The sequence below is a fragment of the Anolis carolinensis genome, chromosome 1 (genome assembly GCF_035594765.1).
Source record: "Anolis carolinensis isolate JA03-04 chromosome 1, rAnoCar3.1.pri, whole genome shotgun sequence".
In the NCBI taxonomy this organism is placed as follows: Eukaryota; Metazoa; Chordata; class Lepidosauria; order Squamata; family Dactyloidae; genus Anolis; species Anolis carolinensis.
In genome coordinates, this window is record NC_085841.1 from 61,842,058 (window position 1) to 61,868,296 (window position 26,239).

Below are 26,239 nucleotides of genomic sequence, written 5' to 3' on the forward strand. Positions count from 1 at the left end.
TAACCTATTTGAGAATGTTGCTGTGAGTATTAATATGTTACTGAAGGTATAAATACGAAGTGTTTTAGAAGATTTATATACATTATAAACATAAATGACAGAACACCTTCACTCCAACCCAGCAATTTCCTTTTATTCTTTGTTGAGCTACTTTTGGAAAAAGCTGTTTTGCATCTTGATAAATGGAGAAAACCATGCTCTCACCTTTTCAACAAAAGAATTGTGTCGTGTGTAGAAAATTAAGGTGTTCTTTGTGAACTGAAAGATCAGCTCCATAGACTGGGCTCTGCATTCACTGCTTCTTTTATTTTTATTGGAGCTGAAATCTGTGTTTTGCTTTGTTATTAAGTGGTTGTGTTACATTACTACTCTGAGAAATACTTTGTAGTACAATACAGCCCTCATATTTTAAAGTCTCTGTTTGTATGTATTTTAAGGCACCTGATGTTGCCATATATAAGCTGCCTTGAGTCCCCTTCGGGGTAGAGAAAGGTGGGGTAGAAATAAGGTAAATAAATAAATAAATAAAAATCAGTAGGACTTGTAGCTGCAGTTTCATTTACCCACATCTGACAAAACATTTTCTAGGTCCTCTAATGTGATTCCATTGTTTGTTTCTATTGGAAGTTGTCCATAGAATTACACTGAAGGTTTTATAGATACATAGCGATACCCCTCTTTCCTAGGTCTTCCAGGACACATCTATAGTGTGCTTTCACCAGAAGTAGTTCATCCAGTAGGGTTTCCCCTATTTGTGGTAAAATCAGGAACATATTCCCAGCAGATTACAGGGGTACATTGCATGTACATTTTCATTAATTACAATATATGGATGTATTGTGTTGTAAATTTAGGATCAAAACATCATGTTTTACAACAAATCAACAGTAAAGGCAGTTCAATACATGGTAACGTTATGTAGTAATTACTGTAAAAAAAAAAACTTGCCATACTCTGTGCTCTGATGCAATGCACATCGGGTCTCTCCATGCGGCAGACACTTGCCAGGAGAGGTGAAATGTAGCCGATGCAGGTTGGATGCTGTGCCTGATGGGAAAGGTCTGCGCCCCTCCCAGCGGGTGCCCAGCGCAAGAAGAAGCCAGCTGTGTTGCAAGGTGCAGTGGGCCTCTCGCCCCTCCCGGTGAGCGCCTGCTGAGCGAAGAAGCCCGCTGCATGTTGCTGCCCACGTCTCTAGGCAGCAGCGTGCAGTGAACCTCCTGGCAAGTACCCCAGTAAGGCAAGAGCCCCAGCAAGCTCCCCATGAGGTGAGAGCCCCGGCAAGAGCCCTGGCAAACGCCCTGAAGAGGTGAGAGCCCCGGCGGGCACCTCGGCAAGGTGAGAGCCCCGGCGTTGCTGCCCAGAGAGGTTTCCCTAGGCAGTAATTTGCAGTGGGCCTCTCGGCCCTCCCAGTGAGCGGGGAAGCCTGCTGCATGTTGCTGCCTGGAGAAGTTTCTCTAGGTAGCAACACGCAGTGGGCCTCCCCACGCTTGCCAGGAGAGGCAAGAGGCGGCCGGTGCAGGCCAGACGCTACGATGGGAGAGGCCTGCTGTGCTCACCTGCCTGCTTCGGATAATCCAGAACATCGGATAAGCGGAGGTCGGATAAACAGGACTCTACTGTATATGAACTGACAAATTCATGTGTGTGATTGTTCTCTTTATATCCTTTGAATTTGTTTTAATGATTTTAACTGGGAATTGTTTAAAATACTGTTTATATTCAATCCTGTTTTAATGTCTGTATATACAGTATGTGTATATTCTAAATGGTTATGCTGATGTTTTTATGTTTACCTTCTTTGAGTCCCCTTTGGGGGAGGTAAAGCAGGGCAATAATAATAATAATTTATATCCTACCTTTCCCGTAGTGGATTTGGGGCAACATATACAACCCTCCTTGTCCTCCTAATTTACATTGCTTGATCATTATCAAGATGGGAGACTATCTTCATAATGATCTTGTAATGTAGATCAGGCTGAGATTGTCCCACATTTACCTAGTGAGTTTCATGGTTTGGTGAACACCTGAACTTGGGTGCTCTAAATCCCAGTCGAACCACATATTATTTACATGTAAACATCACTGTGCTCATTGGGACATTGTTGCTATGTGCCTTCAAATCATTTTTGACCCTAAGGTGAACCTATCACAAGGGTTTCTTAGCAAGATTTGTTCAGAGGGGTTTGCTTCAACCTTCCTTTGAGGCTGAGAGGTTGATTGGCACAAGGTCACCCATTGGGTTTCCATGGCTGATTAGAAACGGAACCCAGTTCTCCAGTCATAGTCTCGTGCTCAAACCACAACACCACACTGGTTAGTCATTGAGACATATTCCTAAGCAATTGACAGTAAGCATGGAATCTTTATCTTCTAAGGATAGTTCTGTTCAGTTCAAGAATGTATTTGTAAGGTACAGAGGTCTTCTTGCCGACTGGCTGATATGGGTTATAGGATTTGGTTCTTTTTTTCAAAGCTACTTCATACATCTCTATCAAAAATTATCCAAATTATTTAAACATGTATAGCACAATGCACAAAGGTCTCATTCAAAATGAATGTTGCTATAAGAATGGAATTACTTTGAGATATTAAAAAAAAAACCTTGCATGAGCTATTGCATGGAAGCCTAACTTTGTTTGGCTGCAAAGTTGTTATAATAAAAAACATATAATATTATAGTAGCATTGATATCTAAGGAATAGGAAAGCAGTTTCAGAATTCATTTATGTTGGAACATAGGGAACAACTGTCAAAGAAAATAAGGCAAGCAGCCCTGTTCTGTGCACACTGAAGAGCAGTAGATTTTTCTTTCAAATAACTACATAGCAGATAGAAACTTACATTCCACTTGTTTTATCCTAATGGGCACATTTTAAAAAGTTTTTGGACAGTGGTCACAACAGTTAAAGCAGCTTTTCCGGCTTGAGTACATACATTTAAATTGGCTAACATACTAAATGGATTTGAGCAGAAAGGGAGGAGAACCCTAAGGGACACTTAGATTAAGAAAGCAAGGTAAACCTTCAGGATAATCTTACTAAAATCTTCAAAACAATATATAATACACTGTGGAAATGGAATAGATTTGAACTAATAGATATGCTATACGGTAAAAGAGACTATTCAAAACATTCCCAGTAATGACCCGGGCACAGTAGCGAAATTTGCATATTTTACTTCATTTCTGTGTTCACTACTCTGATCTTATCATGAGCATAGAAAGACATATAAAATATTTAAATTAATTGGTTGCAAAATTGTCTCCCAGTATTTTGTTCCTAATATGATTCTCCTTTACAGTAACAGTGCTTTGCTGTTTAGAAGTTGTTGATCTGTCTATATGCATTTATGTATAGTGAGTCCCCATTGTATTTCTTTAATAAGTTGAATTATACCCAGTCATTTTCAAGATGGGTATAATTAAAAAGAGAGCTCTCTTATTGCATATGATGTCTTCCAATCTTTGTTTTAATGGCTGATGTTACTGTAGATGTTACCATAAATTACATGTTCCAGATTTCGTAATATCAAAGCATCGCTCCACAAATATATTCCTGGCATTGCAATTAATAGTAAATATACTCCTGGCCCTCATACCCTTTTTACTATTAGACTTCAGGTTTGTATCACACTGTAAGAAGCCCATCCAGTCATGTGAATGTATAGTTTTTGTATTAAACTGTTAGGAAGCACAGCAGACTGGTTTTATAAGTTTCCATAAATTTAATCAGAAGCAATGAATGAGAATTCAATGAGAGGGAAACAAATGGCGCTTGCATGCAGAGTCCTATCTGATGTGTTGTTAACCTTGTAAAGCAGCCACATATATCCTGCATGATCTGGTTTTGGGGTTAAAGAAAGAAAGAAAGAAAAGGGATTAGCGTGATTGGTTGCATTTTCCCCATCATAACATTATAGCATAAGCAGTAGACATTACTACATGTAGAATTAACATAGGTACTATGGGGAAAGTCAAAATGTTAGTCAGCATTATGAGTAATCATGACCCACAAAACAAATGACATCCATGTTCAGTCACATACACCAAGACCCTGTCATGTTGCATGGATTTCCATAGGAATAGAGAAACTATATATGACTCTGTAATTGATCCTGTAGAAACATATCACAATAAATTAGCTTCAAGACTATCATGCAATTCTTGCATGTGCTGCTTGATATATGAGAGAGTGCAGATCATAATCAAGTGTTAAAAGGATGCCAGTATAGAAAAAAAAGTCACACCCACACACTTGATTTTCGTTATGTATAAAGTTCGTGTAATGCTACAGCCCATGTTTATAATATTTGAGTGTTTCCATTTATAGCCTGCACTGAAGAAGAGCAATGATTAATAAATTACTCTTTTTTGTTTCTATAGCATATATCAAAAGGGGGTTTGAATAGTGGCTGCTACAAATGGGGGGGGGGGTGCAACTTGAACCAATCAAATGGAATTTAGTCAGCAAATAATTAATAACATTTTTCTACAGTTTGGATTCCTTCCTCCATGGGCTTCATGCTTTGTTCAAAGGTGATTTTCGAATCACATCAAGAGATGAATGGGTGTTTGCAGATATGGATCTATTACACAAAGTTGTTGCTCCTGCAATCAGAATGTCACTGAAGCTGCATCAGGCAAGTTTCCCCTATAGTATGCTTTTAGCAGTGTGACTACTAATGATGTTTATATTTCTAAAGATAATTTTAATAGTTAGTGCCAAGAGCATGGTAAGTGTAAAAGTGACAACATGCTTTCTCCTAAATTGAACAATAAAACCAAATAAAAGAAAGAGGTGCAGTCCTGATTTTATTTTGGATTTTTTAAACCTGCAAAACCAAAATTGAGAATCAACCAGGGATTATATGGTGGATTCTCAAGCAGACACATTTTAATAATTCCAGCATTTTACCTATACTCAGACTCATTGCTTACCTACTCAACCATCAAATTAATCTATCAGCCATGTATTGAGAGCAATAGCTATAGCCAGTTCTTTTGAGATAATTCTCTGATCACTATCATTTCTCATGAGATTTCACTGTGTCTTGCTCCACTGACACACTCAAGAATTTTTTTTCACTTTTCTCTAGCTAGTTTGTTGCTGGTAAAACAATTACATTAACTCTGACATAAATCCAGTATAAAGTTAGCAGAGGAAAATAGTGCACTAGTCAAGTTTGTATGTTTCATGTAGAATGCTATCTGTTGTGGAACTGGTTGTGCAAGCAGTTACACAATACATATAACTGGGTGCACAAGTTCTGTTCTAGTTAGAAACTTAGTTCATTCTTCCTTCATATGCAGTTGGAAACTAGTGGACTAGTGGAAAGACAACAACGGCTACAGGCCTCTGATTCAGAGGAGCATTCAGCTCATAAACAAATCAGGTGTTCTTCCAAATAACCTTAAGGCAAATTTTTGAAATCACTCTATAGCAGTGGTTCTCAGCCTGGGGTCCCCGGATGTTTTTGGCCTACAACTCCCAGATATCCCAGCCAGTTTACTCGCTGTTAGAATTTCTGAGAGTTGAAGACCAAAAACATCTGGGAACCCCAGGTTGAGAGCCACTACTCTATAGTCACAAAAATGCTGTTGACTGAAGTCAGAGCTTCTAATCCAGGAGTAGTCAAAATCCAGTTCTTGGGGCTTTGTGTAGCCCTGAATTTTTTTTTGTAGCCAATTTTTGGATCCTTGAGACTTTGGACCACTGGCTTAGCATACTGGTTTCTTGGCTCTTGTAGCCTGCTACAGAAGCATATTGCAACTGCTAAATAGTTAAACACAGAGCACATACACATGCTATTTTACATCAGCAAATTCAGGTGTTTATTTTTTTTTCAAAACACCTCTGGGTTTTGTTTGATTTTGTTTGTCTCCTTCTGGGAAGTCCATGCAGCCCCCAAAAGAGAAAAAAGATTGCCCCCAGACCTGTCAGTTTTCTGTGTCTGCCCTGACTGTATTAATTTCAAATGAAGCAATTGCCAACGTAAGTGCACAGTTTTCTTACAAGCCTGTGGGGGAACTAGACTATGTATCCTGCTGCTGACACCCTTCATCTCTTCACAGAACTTTCTGATCATAGCAATGCCTTTCATTTAATACCAGGACCAGTTTACCTGTCCAGATGAATACGAGGATCCTGCCATTCTTTATGAGGCAATTCAGTCATTTGAGGAAAAAGTTGTGATTTGCCATGAAGGAGACCCTGCCTGGCGCAGTGCCGTTCTCTCAAACAAAGAGGAACTCCTTACTCTGAGGCATGTAGTGGAAGAAGGGACAGATGAATACAAAATAATTATGCTCCACAAAGGTTATTTGAGCTTCAAAGTGATTAAGGTACCACAGCAGCCTGATTTTCATTGTTTTACTGAGACACTATAATAATGCTTTATTTTGATTAAAAAGATGTCACCTGATATGAAACATGTAGAGGAAAGTCTGGTCAAGAAGGTGGACAAGAACTTCATTGTCTCCCTTAGATAAGAATAAAAAAGGAAAAACAATGTCTAGCTTCGTCCAAATGTGACTTGACTCAGTGTCACCTAGTGACTGAACTGTAGAGCATGACTATATATATATATATATATATATATATATATATATATATATATGAGATTAATTCAGCATGCTTTGCTCACAGTTTATCATATCTTATGGGAGTGTACATGATCTTCAAATACACATCAAGCATTTTTACATATCCAGTTCCATAGTTTAAACTTTTTTGGGAGGGAGCATTGGACTAGAGGTTTTGTCCTGGTTCCTGATCTCTAATAGCAATTTGTCTATTTTCTACGGTTTTCAAATTTGTCATGTTTTGTACAGTAAAGAATTTTTCAGAAAATGCATTGGAATGGCTGTGAGCTGAGTATGTTGTCTCATGGATATGCTTTCAAATGAGCTGTTCATTTATTTGCTTCTAGGTTAACAAGGAGTGTGTCAGAGGACTCTGGGCTGGACAGCAGCAGGAACTGATTTTTTTGCGCAATCGCAACCCAGAGCGTGGCAGCATCCAAAACAATAAACAGGTTTTGAGGAATCTGATTAATTCCTCATGTGACCAGCCTCTGGGATATCCGATGTATGTTTCCCCTCTGACCACATCATACATAGGAACCCACAGGCAACTAAAGAATATTTGGGGTGGACCAATAAGCCTGGACAACATCAAGATGTGGTTCAGAAATAAGTGGCTTAGGTAAGCAGAAAGTATAATGCACTGTTCAGAGAAGAGTATTTCAATGGCGTCTAAACTGAGACTTCAAAGCAGGGGTGCAGCCCTCATCTAATCTCTTGCAGGCTTTCACTAATTTCAGATCATCTCTGGAAGTGATCATTTCCAGCTTCTACAAATTTGATTCATTCCTTCCTCAGCAGCTGAGGAAAAGGCAGAAGGAGAAGGGGGTGACTCTGGGCTGCATTGCATACCCATCCATGCTGGTAATCCTGCAATTTATCCCATTTTGGAATATGGCTCATGACATTAAAATAAAGGTCTGCCTACATCATGTTCTGAAAGGGAGGTGTTCTCTAAGATCTCTCAAAATATGTGATGAGTGCCCCTAAACAGATTTGTGTGTGATTGGGAGTCTTCTCTATGTGCAAGGGTTGTGTGCTCCTCAACGACTTCAGGGAAGAAAGTGATAATTGGTCTCCCCCACTTTTAACTGTGTGTGTAAAATTATCTTGTTCTGTTGGGAAGCAACCTGTTAACTGATCTTCAGATGTGTCCTTGATTGCGTTTTGATTCACATTTTCACATTCCACCTTCTTGGTAGACCTCCCTGACTCATAACCTTTTCATTCTTCACTGTTTCATATCTCCCTCTTCTGATTCGAGTGAGTCTCATTTCTCCTCCTTTCTCATGGTCCCATTATTTTCTAGTTCAGACAGTGTTAGGCTGTTGCACAAGTGCTGTGCCATAGAATGTGTTAGTTCATGGCGCTAGATAAAAATAATATTCCCATCATAAATATAGAGAGAATAATTTAATCAAGTGATCCAATCTGCATAATGTTGGTAATCTACTCTGTTCAGAATAAATAGCTAAATTCTCACTGAAAATGGGCCTTAGGGAAAATGGGTAGACAGCTTAGTCACTGTGGCTTTCCAGCATCCTAAAGATACTTCAATCCAGATTCCACATTAGATTAAAACAGTTGGGCAGCCCAAAGAATTCTGACATCTGACATTCAGTCAAAATAAAAGAATACTCAAAAGTGATGCAGCTGAATTATTTTGAACACTGAACGTAGCACTCTTGTGCCTTTGAGACAACCATGTTTATTATTTGTTATGAAGTACTGTATACCACAAACTTTATCCACCTTCCTTGTAACATCCACCACTATTCCATGTTCTACAGCTACTTTTCAATTTCTATTACAGTAATAGCACCACAAATATTTTTCAACTATGTTTTTAATGCTGAATATGTGTACTTCTACATTTTAAGTTCAATTGAATAGTATGGTCACAAATAAGTAAGGAGTAAAAATTTAATTTGGTTCTTCAACTGATGCTAAAACTATGAAATAAACTATATTTTTGTACAGAAATTGAGAATACATTTGCAAAAATCAAATGTTTGGGGTATATGGCTATATAAGTATTGCAGTTATAGTGCTATGCAATGAATCCTTGTATACAAGGTTCCAGCCTTTCATTTTATGATGTTATTGTTGGAATTCCCATTCATGTTGGAGAATAGGAAGGGTAGCTGGGGAAATATCCTCAGTGATCACAGAAGCTGTTTCCTGGGAGGGGGGGGGGGGGAGGTCTTATGTAGCTTCTATATTAAGGACTACATGGGGACTGTGAATAGCTGTGAGTGCATAACGACAGGGTTACACATTCATAACTGCCATAGAGGTTGCCCAGCAATCTGCGCTTGCTTCTAAAATGTTTTCATTAAAAAGGAGGAGGAGAAAGGATAATTGTACTAGTAGTAATAGTGCTAACGGATTGTATGGTAGCAATTGGCCCAGGTGCTGATGCTGAACATGTTTATTTCTCCCTTCACCTACTTTTCTCCAGGTGATCATTTCTTAGCTTCATTTCAAATGTTCAGTGCCACTGAGAGAGACCCTGTAAGCTGGGGACCAAAATAGTGGCAGATCTGTTATCACTTTTCTTATAATTTAAAACCTGTTTTTTGCCTCATGAAGTCATAGCACCTTTGGAAGTGATGTTAATCAGGAAATCATCTAAATATTTTCCATCTGCCACTGCTCTTTCCCAGTGTTTCTGCTGTGAGTCAGTTTTGAGGACCCTTCTAGCTGCTTTCATGTACATTTGATTATAACTTGCATAAAATTTGAGTATTTTAAGTATACATTAAACTAGATTGATGCTGGAATGCATTTAATTTTTATCAATAAATAATCCAAAGTATGGCTTTAAGGGGCCACAGTGGCACAGTGGGTTAAACCACTAAGCTGCAGAATTTGCTGACCGGAAGGTTAGCGTTTTGAACCCACAGGACAGGGTGAACTCCCATTGCTAGCCCCAGCTTCTGCCAACCTAGCAGTTCAAAATCATGCAAATGTGTGTAGATCAATAGGTACCGCTTCAGCAGGAAGGTAACGGTGCTCCATGCAATCATGTCAGCCATGTGACCTAGGAGTCAGACTCGAGTAGACTTAATGTCAAGGGGAAACCTTTGCCTTTTTTGGCTTAAAATCCAACATTATGCAAGCAGGACATGTCTCTTCCTTCCTACGCCACAGTTCTTTGCACTCCCTGAAAACCTCCAGACAGTTTCCTAGTCCTCCAGGGCAAATTCTGAGGGATGTGTATCGAACTCCTTCCTTCTGATGGAAAAGGTTCCACCAGCAAAATTATGGTATACGCTCTTTTTATATTCATATTCATATTATTCAATTCATATTATTATCCATGTGTTAAGTAATGACTCTGGTGCTAAAACTAGGCTCAAAACTTAGATCCCCATTCAACTGCATAACTTAATGATTGATACTAAGTAAGTTGTCTCCTGTTAGCCTGATGCCTGATGTACCCCACAATGTTGTTGCAAGGATAAACTGGAGTTATGAAGATCTTCTACTGAACTTCTTAGAAGATAAAATACAATAAATCAAGGGAAACTCTTCATGTGTAACATATTTAGAAATCTATTTATATGTTTAACATAACTCTGAATATTTGTTGGTGTTATTGGAATATCAGTGATTTTTTTTTACATACAATGTATATATACAATGCTACACCCGTCTTCACTGGTAAAGAGTCTGGGAGTCCTCTTGGACCCTTCACTGACGATGGAGGCCCAGGTCTCTGCCGTTAGCAAAACCGCCTTTTTTAATCTTCGGCAGGCTAGACAGCTAGCCCCCTATCTGTCTAGGGACAACCTGGCTACGGTGATCCAGGCTACGGTCATCTCAAGACTGGACTACTGTAACGCCCTTTACATTGGCCTTCCTGTGTCGGTGATCTGGAATCTCAAATTGGTGCAAAATGCAGCTGCCCGGCTCCTTGCAGGAGTCCTGATGAGATGCCACATAACACCAATCTTACTGCAGCTGCACTGGTTACCAATTGAGCACCGGATCACTTTCAAAGTGATGGTGCTTACCTTTAAAGCCTTACATGGTCTAGGGCAGATGTACCTGAGGGACCGCCTCACCCCCTACAAACCCCAGAGATCCCTCCGTTCTGAGGACCAAGACCTATTGGAAGTCCCCAGTTTTAAGACCTTGCGTCTAACAACAACTAGACGCAGAGCCTTTTCAGCAGTGGCACCATCTCTCTGGAACACCTTGCCACCTGAAGTTCGTGCCTTGCGGGACTTGTCAGCCTTCTGCAGGGCATGTAAGACATACCTGTTTCGGCAGGCTTTTGAGTTCTGTTATTGATGTTTTAAAAGGTGCTTTTAGGATGTTTTTAAGATGTTTTTAAAGATGTTTTTAAGATGTTTTTAAATTGTTGATTTTAGCCTGTTCTTGTAAGCCGCCCCGAGCCCTAGGGGAGTAGCGGCATATAAATCTGAATAATAAATAAATAAATAAATTGCATTTTGCTTTTACTTTCTTGAACATTCTTGTGCTTTGCTGTGCCTCAGGTCCCAGCTGTTAGAAATGTGGTATCACTTAACTCCCCCCTCCTCAACTATTTTTAGCATTAATCTGTCAAAGAAATGCAAAGCAAAGCCATAAGAGCAAAGCCATCCTTTTGTGCTGTGGGTGTGCCTGACCATGTCAAGGGGCTGTTTTGTTTATTTGCCTCTTAAACAGGATGCGGAAAGACTGCCATCCAAACCACAACAGTGGAGGAAACCCTGATGATGGAGCGAGCAGAAATGGGTCTGCTTCCAGCTGTAACCCTGCTAATAATTCAAGCCAGAGCAGCAGCTCACAACATACAAGGGACAGCACGCCTCAGCTACAACCCCCTTTACAAGTTGCTCCATTTCCAGGTATTTATACTACTAGGATGCCCTATATTTATCACTGTATTCATATGCATCATGAAGATTTTATGGACAGCTTGTAATAGAAGTTTTTTAAAAAATGAAATACAATAATAGAATGGCAAAATCCAAAGCAGCACAAGGCCCAGCATGGAGCACTGGGTTTCGTAGTTTTTAAAGCTCCAAAAATAGCAGTATGTTCTATAAATCTCTAAAAAGAACTTAAGACCTAAAAGACTTCAAAAATGGACACTGAAATGACTGGAGCAGAAGCACAAGGCAAGTTGTCATTTAGAACTGATGTTCCCACATCAGATCTGGTAGAGGCACCGAGAGGATTTGAATCTTTAGAACAAATATCTTGCTCTCATAAACTGGCCCCACTGGCCTTGCAAAATGATGTCAGTCATAGTCTAGTAAGCTCTGAAAGACCCAATTTCTCCATCCTTATTTTCAGGGCTGGGTAAGCATATGAAAGTAGGGGGAGTCCCACAAGTCATCTGGCTTTCCTTCATTGGTAATGGCCACTTTAATAAAATGTCAATAAATGTGCACCTTCTTAACTGTGAACAAGTCAACTAAGCAATGTTTTACACTGGCTCTGAGAAAAGTTTACCTTTGAATTTTGGAGTCTCCAGGAGCTAGGAGTTCCATGGTTTCAGGGCAGCTATAATGAACTTACTAGCTAATCCCGGCCACGCTTCGCTGTGGCTCAGTATGATATGTATAAGTAAATAATAAGTGAATGTGTAAATAAATAATAGTGTTGTTGCGATCGTAGATTCACTGAAAAAGCACATCATTCAATTCAATTCCCTGCCTTGCTTTGCTGTGTTTATATTGAATGAATTGAAAGGAAGGGAAAAGAGGTTTTTTTAAGCAAAAAATAATTTTCATTGTAATACTAGTTGATTGACTACATTTTTGGTTTGTCCGTTTTCTGTATAAACATTTAGTTCAGATGGTTTACCAACTCTGGAGCATGTGACATATAATTGCTCATGAGGAAAGTTTTTGTTTTCAAATTTCTAACCGCACACTTGCAAAGATTGCCCCTGTGTTTTATTGGTAGTCTTTGCAAACGCAAGGCGTATTGTACTTGTTTATACTCAAACGCCATGTTGGTCGGAATGAGTGGGATTCCCAGGGCAATCATCCCCAACTCCTGCATGTATGTAGAGTTCACCATGTTGGGTCTGTGTGCCAAGTTTGGTCCACATCCGTTGTCGGCTGGGTTTAGTGCATTCTGGGTAAGGGTGAACTACAGCTCTCGTAATCAAGGTCAATTCCAATATACCACAGCAATATGTTCAGTTGGTCATGGGAGTTCTCTATGCCAAGTTTGGTCGTGGTCCATTTTTGGTGGGGGTCACAATTTGTCTGGTTGCTGGTGAACTATCCCTCCCGTAAATCAAGGTCTGTTTCCCTCAAACCTTTCCAATATTTTCTGTTGGTCATGGGGAGTCTGTGTGCCTAGTTTTGTTCTGGTCCGTCATTTGTGTGCGTCTCTGTGGTCTGTTGAAGTTGGAGCTGAACTGGGTGAAGGTAGTGCAAAACCCATCACTCATGGTCCATTCTCCTCCTATCGGCACCTGAAGTGGGTAATGGGGTATCTGTGTGTTGAATCTGGTCCATGTCCGTTGTTTGTGGGGGTCACAGTCGTCTGTGGGAGCCGTTTCAGGTGAAGGCACTGCAAATCTCATCATCTGTGGTCTGTCCTCCTCTAACCGCATCAGGACGTAAAGTGGTTCATGTGGGGGAGGGGGGTGTCTGTGTGCCAGGTTTGGTCCTGATCTGTCATTGGTACAAGTTGCAGTGGTCTGTGGGAACTGAAGTGATTGTATGTACTGCATATCCCATCATCTGTGGTTCTCCCTCCCTCAAACTCATTTTACTCTAAAAACATGCATGTACTGGAATGCAACGTTGTTTCAAAATTTCAAGTTAACCGGTCAACTACTTTTCGAGTTCTGTGTGCACAGACATACGCAGGCTGTATTTTTATATAAAAAGATATCTATTCTTGCAAAAGTTATGCCATCACATAGAAAATCTTGGAAGATTTTAAATAATCAGAGTGAAATATACATGAAGCATAAAACAAGGGTACATCCAGAAGTTTGTCTTTTCCCACTCTTGCAACAATCCATAATGAAGTTTCACAGAATTCTCATCACCATACATTCAAATGGAGAAAGGGAAGATTTCTCCTTTATCACCAACGTATGGATTGCCCAGAACAGAATTAGGCATACAGATTTTTGCACACATTGGTGGGGTTTCCCTCATTCCATCAGTTAAGCCTTTTTTGTTTCATGAATTACATGGTAAATAATACTTTCTGTGAGTAACAGGTCAAAACCTCTCCCTCCTTGGCATTAATTAATGTCTCCATATCTGTGGTTTTGGGCATCAGATCTTTCCATCCCAGTCTTTCAAGACATCTGTAACTCCTCTTGGTCCTTAAGTGAGCATGTGATTGTACCCTCCCTCCTTTGAATTGGGCTATTAGGGTTATTTTTCATCCAGGCATTCACACCCGCTTCTCTGTATCATGTTTCAGCCAGAAAAAGGCTCAGGGTTTTATCTTTGTCTCAATATATCCAGATTTTACAGGACAAAAGAATACCCCTATGGCAAATTCACCAATTTTATCTTTTAAAACCTAGCCATGGTAGGTGGCTGATTCACAAGGGCATTGTTTAAAATTATTGAGTTGTTAGTATCTTTCTTTGAGTTTTATTCTGTGTAAATCTGAAGCAAAATATGACTCCGGAGCACTGAAAAGTATCATCTGGTAGGATAAGGGTTTATTGCACTGCAGTGATAAGGATCTCCAAGTGCCTGGAAATGTTCCTTAATGTAACATTTAATTTTATTGGCCACTGTCTTACCATCTGCAAAACTCAGTGAGAAATCTTTATGACCTTTGAATAAATTCTGATGCAAGGAGTGGGGGTGATCTCTATATTTATGATAACTCATAGAAGAGTTTTCATTTCCTAAGTATTTGCAGGGATTTGAATTATTTATGTGCAAATATGGGTGGTCTACTGTATAACATAAGAATCGCTGAATTAGAAGTGAATATGTGGTGGTTGCGTTTTTTTGGTTTGTTTTTTAGGACAGTGGGCAGCTAAACACTTTAAATTGTAAGCAGATGGTTTGCCAAACATGACTGTGAGTGTCAGTGTACCATCATCTTCCTTCATTGCTGTATTCACTTTTAAATAATCAGCAGACAAACTAAAAGACAAATCTTAATCCAGACTTTGAACTTCAAGGCATAAAAATTTGAGAAAGTGTATTGTCAGAACAGCACTTTGCTGCAAACGTCTGCATCTAATTATCATTTACTATGAAATATCCTTGTCCCTGTTCTATATTGCAATAACATCTGAACATGCATGTTGAATGGTCTGCCAAAGAATTAATAGCTTTGTGCTTATTTAATAGGAGTCAGAGGGCCTTTATACAAGGTCACAAATTACTATATTAGCTTTGAAAATAGTTTTTATTATGTGCTTTATATTGTTTGAAGTAGAAGTAGTAAGAACATTTATTAATTCATTCCTAGTGGAACAGGTAGATATTCCCCAATATGCTTGAATTATTATCTCATACATACATTAATTAAATAAATGCAGATTCAAAGAAAAAATTGTTGTGCATCTCCCCATCATAGTTTTGGGAACAGAAAGTAAAGGATATAGTTAAAGTCCCAAACTGGAGATGGTTGCCATAATCTTCAGCATGCAGATTCCCAGTATTCAGTATTAAGTCACTACATTTACAGCTTGGGTTTTTATACAATCTCACATACCTATCAGTATATAGACAGAATGGCACAATATCTTTTTCATGCACAGTCACACACTCATTGAAAATGAGTTGAAGGAACAGTGGTACTCTAAATGTTTGATTCTAATTCCCATCGGTGCCAGCCAGCCAGGATGATAGGTAAAGTAGCTCTTCAGCACTTGGGGGACCAGAAGTTTCTACATTAGAGGATAACTGAACCACTCAGAGCACCTTGCAATACCATATTACTATAACTGCTCTGAAAATGGTGACTGGATGTGATCCAATATGCCCTCTAGCTACAATTTCAAGGTATGCATTTTGTGGGCAGGGAGGCATTCTGGCATGCTGTGGTGTGCATGTGTATCTGTCCATCTCTGTTTGTGACCTATGTGGAGTTTGGGAGGCAATGGGAGGGAAACATGGTCCACAACCTCTGCATAGTTAGCCAGCCTGATCTACACACTGCTTTCAAATAGAGCAGTGGTTCTCAATCTGTGGGTCCCCAGGTGTTTTGACCTGTAACTCCCAGAAATCCCAGCCAGTTTACCAGCTATTAGAATTTCTGGGAGTTGAAGGCCAAAACTTTTGGGGACCACAGGTTGAGAACCACTGAAATGGAGGATCATGAAGGCATATCTAGTTGGATTAGAAGAACTGCTTGTTCCTCTGTCCCTCAAAAATAAAATTAGAATATTCATAGCATCCCAATTAATATATCAATTTGTTCATACAGTTCCTAACAGGATCATGAATCTATCTTTAGAAGTTGGTAAGGAGGGAAGGACTGTGTGTTTGCTATCAGGGCATATCTATTTTCTTTGCTCTCACTCAGATGTTAACCTTCCTCAGTGAGCGCCTTACTGTTTCTTCTGGTCTGCATTTACGACCCTTCATGCAGCAAAATCATTCATTTTTGTCCCTTAGAGTCATGTTTGGTTAAATAATTTACACTGAACTAGATTTACAACGTTGTAATTCTTTGATGCTGCCACTTGAGCACTTGTAACTAATTTCCTCACTATTCAATCACTTAATATGTGAGATGTAAGGTGACATTTTTCTTTCTTGATCCTTAAAAAGAAATAGGTTGGGCAGAATAAAATTTCTCTGACATATATATTACTTTTTTGCCATGGCAGTTATTTTGTCCTAAAAACCAACAAAACACTTTTTCCAGCAAACTGTAGAGGTGATCTGTCCAGACAGAAGAATTCTCCATGGGGTTGGAAAATATGACAAGTGTTCGCTGACTGAGATCCTACATTGCAATTGTGTAGTGTACATTTATAATCTTTGAGCTTTTTGGTGATTGTGCTACACTGATATGGCCAGTATGATACCAACAGTTGTGTATTTAACTGTGTGCTTGGTTATTGTCCCATTTCTGCAGTGGAGACTGAAGAGTGTCAAACAAATGGTAATGAAGCTGCCATTTCAATGATCCAAACCATCTCCACAATCCCAATAAATCAAGTAGAAAATTGAGGTCATTGACAGATAGTAACCAACTGAGAATGTGTAATGGCATGTCCAGTTTCTGTGCTTGTGGAAATCTACTTGCACAGTTGTCAACTGAATATGACGAATGTGAACCCCTCCTCCCCTCCCCGCCACCCCAAATGAACTCAGGCATAAGTGAATGTATGTTTGTGGTGTGGAGACACTAAAAGGATTCTGGCTATAATATCCTAACTTTCACTCTCTCAATACTTGGGAATTCTCATTTGAGTTAGAACATAACCCTACATTTATTCAAATCACGTTATTAAAAATATCAGGGTGTGAGGGTTAATGAGTATTTGTGTCCAGGGAGAGGTGTGTTTCCATCTTTCCTCTTCTAGTGCTCTGCTGCTTAGAGACCAGTCTTCACGGGGTGAGGGGAGGTATCCTTTCTTTGCTCAGGAATGAGACTCTAGTCTGAGGCAGATGTCTTTCTGTTGCTTGAAGATTGGCTTTTTGAAATGCAGTGTGGTTCAAAATCTTGTCTTCCTTTGTTTTGCTGTGAGTTTAATGTGCGCCAGATATCCTTTCGTTAGGTCTCTACAAGTGAACTGTGGATTTGCAAGGACATAGTATTCAGTAAACAGATAATTTGACTATGATAATGACCACAAGACAACATATCCTATATGCTTGCTGAGTCTGTTATTGAGAATGGGGTGCGTAGTCAAACAGATATTCCGAGCATTCAGGTCTTGTTTGTTTATTGCCTGAGCAAGTCATGTGGAAAGAAGAAATTCGGATATTACTGTACAACTAAATGACTCCTGCTGCTCAGTTCGCTGCTTCTCAATTCAGCGAGTGTTACTGAGGAGTGCTAAAGGGAAATCTTGACTTCTCTGCAGTCATAAGGACAGGAAGAGAAAAACGCTAGGGGGTTTTGAAATAGGTCAGCTCACTACTGTGCTCAGTGCCAATAATAAAGATTGGTCACACTTTTGGGCCTCTGTGTGAGGTCAGTGTAATTCTGCTTAACCTTCTGTTCTTTTCACAGCTGCATAAATATAGACTTGGTAAAAATCACACTGACACTTTCTGATGCCGTTTGGTAACCCCTCTTGCCACTTTGTTCCCCGTTTCTTCTCTCACGTTCTCTTCCATCTTTACAATTGAGCAAGCCAAGTGGGTGTCAGTAAGATTTTAAGATCACATCACAGCCCAATGCAGTTATGTGAGTTCATTTATTTCAGTAGACTCCATCCAAAGAAAGGTTATTGCAGCTAGGTTCATTCAATTAAATGCTACTTAAGTAAGACTTAAGTTCATGTTATGTTTTCTTCTTCAGATACATTGGGTTCAAGCACATACTTTTATTGTTGATGTTGTATTTATCTGTGCCCTGCCTTTTGCTCAAGTCAGAATACAGAGGGATTAAAAGCGTAGTTAATATTTTCTTCTTACAAGAGTTTAGAGTGTATTCAAATTATCAATAAAATTAAAGCCTTTAAAACATTACAATTAAAAAGAAAAGCATAAATGAACAATACAACATCTTACACAAGACCCATTCCCAATTCTCCATAATACAAGAAATTGTTGGGCTGTGGCCATTATCCGTTTGACTCTTTTTACTCAGCCTGCAGTACTATAATACTAATTTGGAAGTGAGTCACTCTGAAATCATGGGGATGATGAGGATGTTTATATTTTATTACCTGCTGGAGGTGGGCACAATATAGTTAAAAATATTATTATAGGAAAATACATTCCTTAAATGCACATATTAAAACATATATTATTATTATATTATATATATATATATATATATATATATATATATATATTATGTATAATATATACATATATTAAAATACATGGAACAAAATTAAAATACAATAAACACAGAATGTGATTGTAAAATTCATAGATATAACTGACTGGATACGCCTAATGGGAGATATATGTTCAGTTGTGTTTTAAATTCAGAAAATTGTAAAAATAAGGATGATTTTGCATATATCTGCACTTGGATGGGTAGGTAGGCCGAATGATGCCATCTGGAAATCAGTCATATTACCAACACAAGTATTATTTTTGAATCACTAAAGCTCTTTTGTAATTATAGGATAAACATAATCATCCTTGAATACACCTCACACTAAGTAGTAATTGGATAGAGGATGCATATTTTGAAAGATATGAGCCAACAATATGATGTGGAGGCAAAAAAGCCAATGAGATTTTGGCCTGCATAAATAGGAGTATAGTGTCTAGATCCAGGAAAGTCATGCTACCCCTCTATTCTGTCTTCATCAGACCACACCTGGAATACTGTGCCCAGTTCTGAGCACCACAATTGAAAGAAAGGAAGATGTTGATAAGCTGGAATGTGTCCAGAGGAGGGCGACTAAAATGATCAAGGGTCTGGAGAACAAGCCCTATGAGGAGTGGCTTAAAGAGCTGGCCTTCTTTAGCCTGCACAAGAGAAGGCTGAAAGGAAACATGATGGCCATGTATAAATATGTGAGGGGAAGTCATAGGGAGGAGGGAACAAACTTGTTTTCTGCTGCCCTGGAGACTAGGACGTGGAACAACGGCTTCAAACTACTGGAAAGGATATTCCACCTGAACATTAGGAAGAACTTCCTAACTGTGAGAGATAGCTGTTCAGCAGTGGAACTCTCTGCTCCATAGTGTGGTGGAGGCTCCTTTGGAGGCTTTTAAGCAGTGACTGGATGGCCATCTGTCGGGGGTGCTTTGAATGTGATTTCCCTGCTTCTTGGCAGAATGGGGTTGGACTGGATGGCCCATGAGGTCTCTTCCAGCTCTTTGACTCTATTATTTTATGATACTGCTAAAGTCATGACTTTCCAGAATAAAATTTTCTCGATCTCTCTATTTATTTTAAAGGAAGAAGAAAATTCAGGAGCCAGTCTGTTCAGACACATACAGCTTTAAATCAAAGACCTCCTCGTTCAAGCCATTCTGGTCCCATTTTAGAAAGTCACCATCCCTTCATCCCGTCTTCCACTTCAGCTCATGAAATTGCCCAAGGGCTATCTGGCAGCCAGCTCTCCTTTCACAATTCAGCGAACTCTGTGTTCTCCCATACACCTGCCATCCCTGCACTGGGTCAACTCACTATACAGGAGAGAGCTGGCGCTGTGCTCCGCTCTAGTCTGGCATCTTCCACCAGTTCGACACTCAGCCTCTTGTTTGGCAAGAGAAGTTTTTCCAGTGCTTTGGTCATTTCTGGGCTCTCAGCTGCTGATGGAGGGAACACTAGCGATACACAGTCATCTAGCAGCGTTAACATTGCAGTGGGACCCTCGGCCAGAGCAGCAAGGTGCACTGTGCAGGAGACTACACAGGTAAGAGAAGTAAAAAAAAGCTTAAATAATTGATTAAGTGCATTAAGTCTTATTTTGAGATGCCCTGTCTTTAAGTCAATGACAACACTCACTCTGCTTTTCCTGTGATAGCAAATGTCTGAAGATTATGAAGCCACTGAATCCAAACAGCGAAAGGATCTAGGGATGACACATACACTTCTGATGAGCCAAATGTTGGAGTGTAGACGTGCCAGCCAAGAAGACATGGCGCTGGAAGACACGGCATCTCAACACAGTCTTTCAGAAGAGCAATAAAATCTGCTGGTGCACAGGTTTATGTTCTGTATGACTGAAATCAAAACAAAACTAGGTTAGTCTCTGTAAAAGCTAGTTCAAGTATGGAAGTCATTTCAAATATAAAAACCTTTAAGAGGATTTATTTTTTTAATTTTTCATTGAGAAGGCCTGTAGTGAAAAATACTGCAACATAGAAATATAATACTCTTCAATTGGTACTTAGTTCTGTCTGAAAATACAATGCAGCTTCAGCTCAGGGTACTGAAAACTGAAGCTGGTTCTGAATAACAACAACCTGTTATGACATTCCTTCCTCCAAAGAAACACTTATGTTCTCTAGATAGGGTTTGGGAGACACTGTTGGAAGGGGGAAGGGGAGAGAGGAAACATAGCCTACTTGGGAATAGAGGTTGAAAAAAGCAGAAAGTCTGAATACAGCTCTGTGAAAAAGCACACCGACATCTGTCTCTTGTGGTAACCAAATAGATGATTGCATGCTAAATAAGTAGCATTTTATACATAATGCACCAGAAAGGATTGTTTTTAATTGAAGCAATGAATATGTAAGAGGGGGAGAAACTGCATACTCTTAAGATTAGTATGCAGAATCTTTTTCTTTCTTTCTTTTTAAAGAAGTCGAATAGGAAAGCCTCATTCTTCTGTTTGTGTGAAGTGTTCTGCAGCTGGCAATTATGTGCTGCAACATATTAATCCCAAAGGTGGCCCACTGCATGCAGCCGTAATGAAATAGTATATGAAAGTACCAGGCGACACATTGCCTTGAACCAAATATAGCCAATGCATGAAAAGCCTTCACAATGCCAATGGTGCTCTTTATTTGCAAACAGCGCAGCTTTCTAAAAAAAAAAAAAAGAAGAAGAATTTTACACATAACCTTGCACTTTTGTTTGGTTCACAGAAATTCATGCCTATTTCTGAAACCAAGACTTAACTGTAAAGAACTATAGAACTCTGTCACTCACAAAGACATATCAGTTATTTTTAATTAAAGACTTTACATCTACTAGCGTCTGCTCTTGTTATTTTTAGATAAGCATATGCAATTTCAATATGACATTATTTTTACTACTGCTTATAATTCATTCATAGCCATTTAAAAAAAAATGAAAGCAGAATATGCACATTGTTCAAAAGCGGATTCAATACAGAAGCGTTGTTCAAAATGCATGTGGATGTGGACAGAGGCTAAATGTGCTATTAAGGCAGCCACGAGGTAAGCTTTATTGTACTCCCAAATCCCATTAAAAGCTTTTTTGCAAGATGAAAAACTGTGGAGTAACCAGGAAAGGCTATTACAGTGGGAAACTCCTAGCTTTTCTTCAGTGTACACTCAAAGTGAGTCCCACATACTCTCAGTCTACAGTTCTAAGACCATGTGTGTGTGCTCCATTACTATCACATACTTGCAATATAATCAAGGCCGAATCCCATGCTCTTATGTTTGAATGGACTTTGATGGGTTAGTGAAGGGTTTAACATTGAGAACACACCTGTAGATTCTAAGGAATGGAGAGTTAGCCAGGGATATTTAGTCCCTTGAATGCTGTAGTATTTAGCAAGAACTGTTTGCATGTTTTCAGATAGAAATCTACACATGTCAATTGCACCTAGGATGGGAAAATGATGTGGCCCTTTATCATTTTTTAATAAGCAAAACCCCTCTGGGTTACCCAGTAACTCAAGGTCTGTATCACAGAAGGGAGGAAAGCTGTTACTAGCTCTCTCTTTTTTTGCCAATATGATTGGGACAGAATGATAGAAGACCAGTTCTTTTTCCTCTCACTTCTTTTCACAGTGATTGTACAGTTGCATGTATGTGTGTGATATGCACACACATATTTTCTGACAGGGCTTTGGAATAAGTTTTCTACCATATTTTGGAAGAGTTTTAGGTCTTTTCTTCTACGTGAGAATTAGCCTGCTGGATTAGACTAAGTGCTTTCTTGTTCTAGCATTCCATTTTCCACTGTAGTTGACCAGATTCTCCAGAAAAGCTAACCCCATCTCCTGCTCTTGTTCTTCAGCAAAGATGTAAGATTATCAAACTAGCAAAATTTAGTAAATGCTCGTAAACTTCAGTTGTGTCTTCCAATTAATTTGGTAATGTTTTTGTAGTTCGAAATAAAAGGTTCAACCATGTCTAGTGCAAAACTTTGGGGCAAAATTCCTATAAACTAAGGCAGAGAAAAGCTTTAGTTCTTGAGATGCTATAGGATTCTAATTAGCCTCATGATTGATGATCATGGATGATCAACTATATCATCCGGTGCTATGTAGGAAGGCAAGGTTTTCACAACTGCAGTAAAGAAAGCTGGTTGAAGGCAAAACTTATGTTTCTTCAGATCTTTGTTATCTTCTTTATTGCATTTAGATGTAGAATATCCTGCCTTAAGAAATACCTTTAACCTATCTATCTAGGGCCCCTGGTGGCACAGTGTGTTAAAGCGCTGAGCTGCTGAACTTGCAGACCGAAAGGTCCCAGGTTCAAATCCCAGGAGTGGAATGAGCACCCGCTGTTAGCCCCAGCTCCTGCCAACCTAGCAGTTCGAAAACATGCAAATGTGAGTAGATCAATAGGTACCGCTCTGGCGGGAAGGTAACAGCGCTCCATGCAGTCATGCTGGCCACATGACCTTGGAGGTGTCTATGGACAACGCTGGCTCTTCGGGTTAGAAATGGAGATGAGCACCAACCCCCAGAGTCAGTCACGACTGGACTTAAAGTCAGGGGAAACCTTTACCTTTTTCTTCGTGTACTCTGTGAATGCACACTAATGGAGAAACTGCGCCTGCGCAGGTTCCAATGGAAACTTCCAAGCTGAAGTTCAAATTTTGGCGGTAACCACGCCCCCCTTCCCAAGGGGCATATAAGGCAACCCCGGGCGTCCGCTCTCCAGTTCCTTTTTTTCCGCTGCAAGGTTCACTTCGGACTCTTCGCATGTCTACTACGCGCTTCAAACGCTGCACGCAGTGCGCTGCTAAAATTCCTGACTCCGACGGCCACGCCAAGTGCCTCTTCTGCCTTGGGGAGGCCCATGTGGTCGGTACCTGCCACTTCTGCCTAGCTCTCACGGCTCAGGCCAGAAAAAACAGAGCCGCTAGGCTTAGAGCGGCGCTTTACGAGAAATCTCTCGCTCCAGAACCGACTCCATTGACGTCGGGAGCGTTGTCGACACCAGCTCCGAGAGCTATGTTGGCACCGGCGGCTAAAGCCCCCTCGGTCTCGTCCAGGGCGTCCAGAACTTCCAGGGGCGCTAAGTCTGTTAAGCCACCGTGTACCGTGACGACAGCCACCGTGTCGACCGTTCCGGTAAAGTGGGGCCTTCCTCGACGTCGAGCTCTCTTGTCTCAATAACCTTGGTCCGCTCTCGCATCGGCTCCCCTCCATCGTCCTCTGCAATCAAAATCACCTTTAAGAGGGCTCACGAGGAGTCTTGTTGAGCGCAATCCGACTCAGCTGTGGTTCCTCCAACACCAGGCAAATCCTTCCATAAACTTTCTAGAACTTCTTGCCATCTTCAAAGCCCTGAAAGCCTTCTCCCGCCTCATCTGCCACAAGTCCATCCTCATCCAATCGGACAATTTGGTAGCAGTCTTCTACATCAACAAACAGGGCGGTACGGGTTTGAGAAAACTGATGCACCTCTCCTCCCGCGTTTGGCTTTGGTGCATAGCCCATGAGGTCCAGATCTCCGCGGTTCACCTTCCCGGTGCCCAAAACGACTTGCCGGATGCCCTCAGCAGAATGACATCCTCCTCCCACGAGTGGAAGCTCGATCCTGAGGTTCTCCACAGCCTATTCCTCAATTGGGGACGGCCTACTCTGGATCTCTTTGCTTCTCCCCAGAATGCTCAGCTGTCCCGTTACGGGGCGAGACTCCCCCCGAACTCTTTTCCCGGCTGCCTGGGAGACGCCTTTCTTCTGGACTGGTCAGCGGAACCGCTCTACCTCTTTCCTCCCATTCCCCTGATACCGAAGGTCCTCGAAAGGCTCCTCTCAATCCCGGTCACGGCGATCCTCATAGCTCTGGCCTGGCCCTGCCAACCTTGGTACCCGGCCCTTCTTCGCCTCTCCAGAGGAACTTTTCGCCCTCTGCCGCCCCTGCCACACCTTCTCTCCAGGGAGAATGGTCAGATTCTTCACCCGGACCTTCCCTCTCTTCATCTCACTGCGTGGAGGATTCTTGCCTGACCTCCCTCCCACGAAACCTCCAAGATGTCCTTCGAGCAGCCCATAAGCCGGCTACAACCAAAGCTACAAACTTTCTCGCTTTCATGCCTTTCTTCGATCCCGAGGCATCGACACCTTTCCAACTTCGGTACCTACCTCGCAGCTCTTTCCTGGTCTTTTCAACGCCACGGTCAGCCGTCTCTCTTCTCTCACCACCTGGTTAAAACCTTTCTTCGAGGCTACAATAACATTTGCCTGCCGTCGCTTCCGCCTACGCCGGGTTGGAACCTTGAGCTCGTGCTCTCTCAGCTCACATCTTCTCCCTTTGAACCGCTTGCCTCGACCGACCTCGGCCTGCTTTCCTGGAAGCTGGCCTTCCTAGTAGCAATAACTTCGGCACGAAGGCCGTCTGAACTTGCTGCCCTCAGAGTTGACGAACCATATCTACGTTTTCATCTCGACCGTGCTGTCCTTCGTCCGGATATTACTTTTCTTCCTAAGGTGGTATCAGCTTTCCACCTCAACCAGGACATTGTCCTACCGGCCTTTTTCTCTAACCCTTCCTCTCCTCAGGGCGCTCCTCTTTTACAGAGACCACACCAGGGACATCCGTAAGACTCAGAGACTCTTTGTCGACTATGCCCCGGATAAACTGTGTGATCCTATTTCTTCCCAAAGGTTGTCCCACTGGATCGCTCAGGCCATCGAGTTGGCTTATGAACTGGCTAAGCGCCCTCCCCCTCCATCCATCCGTCCGAGATCGACAAGAGGTCTCTCAACATCGACCACTTTCCTCAGGGGTATCCCGCTTGACTCTATTTGCAAAGCGGCAATCTGGTCGAACCCACTTACGTTTGTCTCTCACTACAGGATAGACCACAAGACCTTGAAGGACTCGGCCTTTGCAAGATCGGTACTGTCATCTTGCTTATCCTGACGCTCAACTGGCCTCTTGCTCCTTATACTCTCACCTACCAGGTGACCCTCTATACCTCTCCTTCAATGCTTTGGGGCTAGTTTTTCCCAATGTTTATACCTCCGGAGACTTGTTTTCCCTGATTGTTTTTTGTGACGTGGTTCTCTAACGTTTAACTTACCCCGATGGGTATGTCTAATTATCTGAGGTTATCCCTCTTCCCCTGGGAGAGTGTACACATGCACTATAGTCAACTTTTCTTGTTGTAATATGTTTATTCAGTGGCTTTTTCTTGTTGTTTTTTCTCGGTATGTTATGTTCACACTGACATTGCATTGGTCCTCTCGGACGATTATATTGCACTGGTCCCTTGGGACTATTATCTCAGTGTGTCCTAATAAACATGTGTTTGGACATTCACTTGCTGTCGAGTTTGCCTTTGTCCCACCGTCCAGGACCTCAGCATGTCAGTCTCCATTAGTGTGCATTCACAGAGTACACGAAGAAAAAGGCCAGGTTGCTTACCTGTAACCATGTTTCTTCGAGTGTACTCTGTGAATTCACACAAACCCGCCCTTCCTTCCCCTCTGGCAAACCTCTCCCTTTCTCGTTACCTTGGCTGCGCAGGAACTGGAGAGTGGACGCCCGGGGCTGCCTTATATGCCCCTTGGGAAGGGGGGCGTGGTTACCGCCAAAATTTGAACTTCAGCTTGGAAGAGTTTCCGTCGGAACCTGCGCAGGCGCAGTTTCTCCATTAGTGTGAATTCACAGAGTACACTCGAAGAAACATGGTTACAGGTAAGCAACCTGTCCTATCTATCTATCT

General features: G+C 41.0%; 1 protein-coding gene across 2 annotated transcripts in view; it reads left to right on the forward strand.

The window, feature by feature from the left end:
* Positions 1-21,330, forward strand: part of pcnx2 (pecanex 2) — a 148,525-nt gene extending 127,195 nt beyond the window's left edge. The window contains exons 29-34 of one of the 2 annotated variants that reach the window (XM_008124217.3): positions 4,494-4,638; positions 6,110-6,340; positions 6,928-7,202; positions 11,258-11,439; positions 19,588-20,048; positions 20,160-21,330. In XM_008124217.3, coding sequence (XP_008122424.1) covers positions 4,494-4,638; positions 6,110-6,340; positions 6,928-7,202; positions 11,258-11,439; positions 19,588-20,048; positions 20,160-20,324 — 1,459 coding nt within the window. In that variant the 3' untranslated portion in view covers positions 20,325-21,330. Of the gene's footprint in view, positions 1-4,493; positions 4,639-6,070; positions 6,341-6,927; positions 7,203-11,257; positions 11,440-19,587; positions 20,049-20,159 lie in introns of those variants that run through there. The other variant, XM_062975467.1, reaches the window with a different exon arrangement.
* Positions 21,331-26,239: the final 4,909 nt, after the last annotated feature.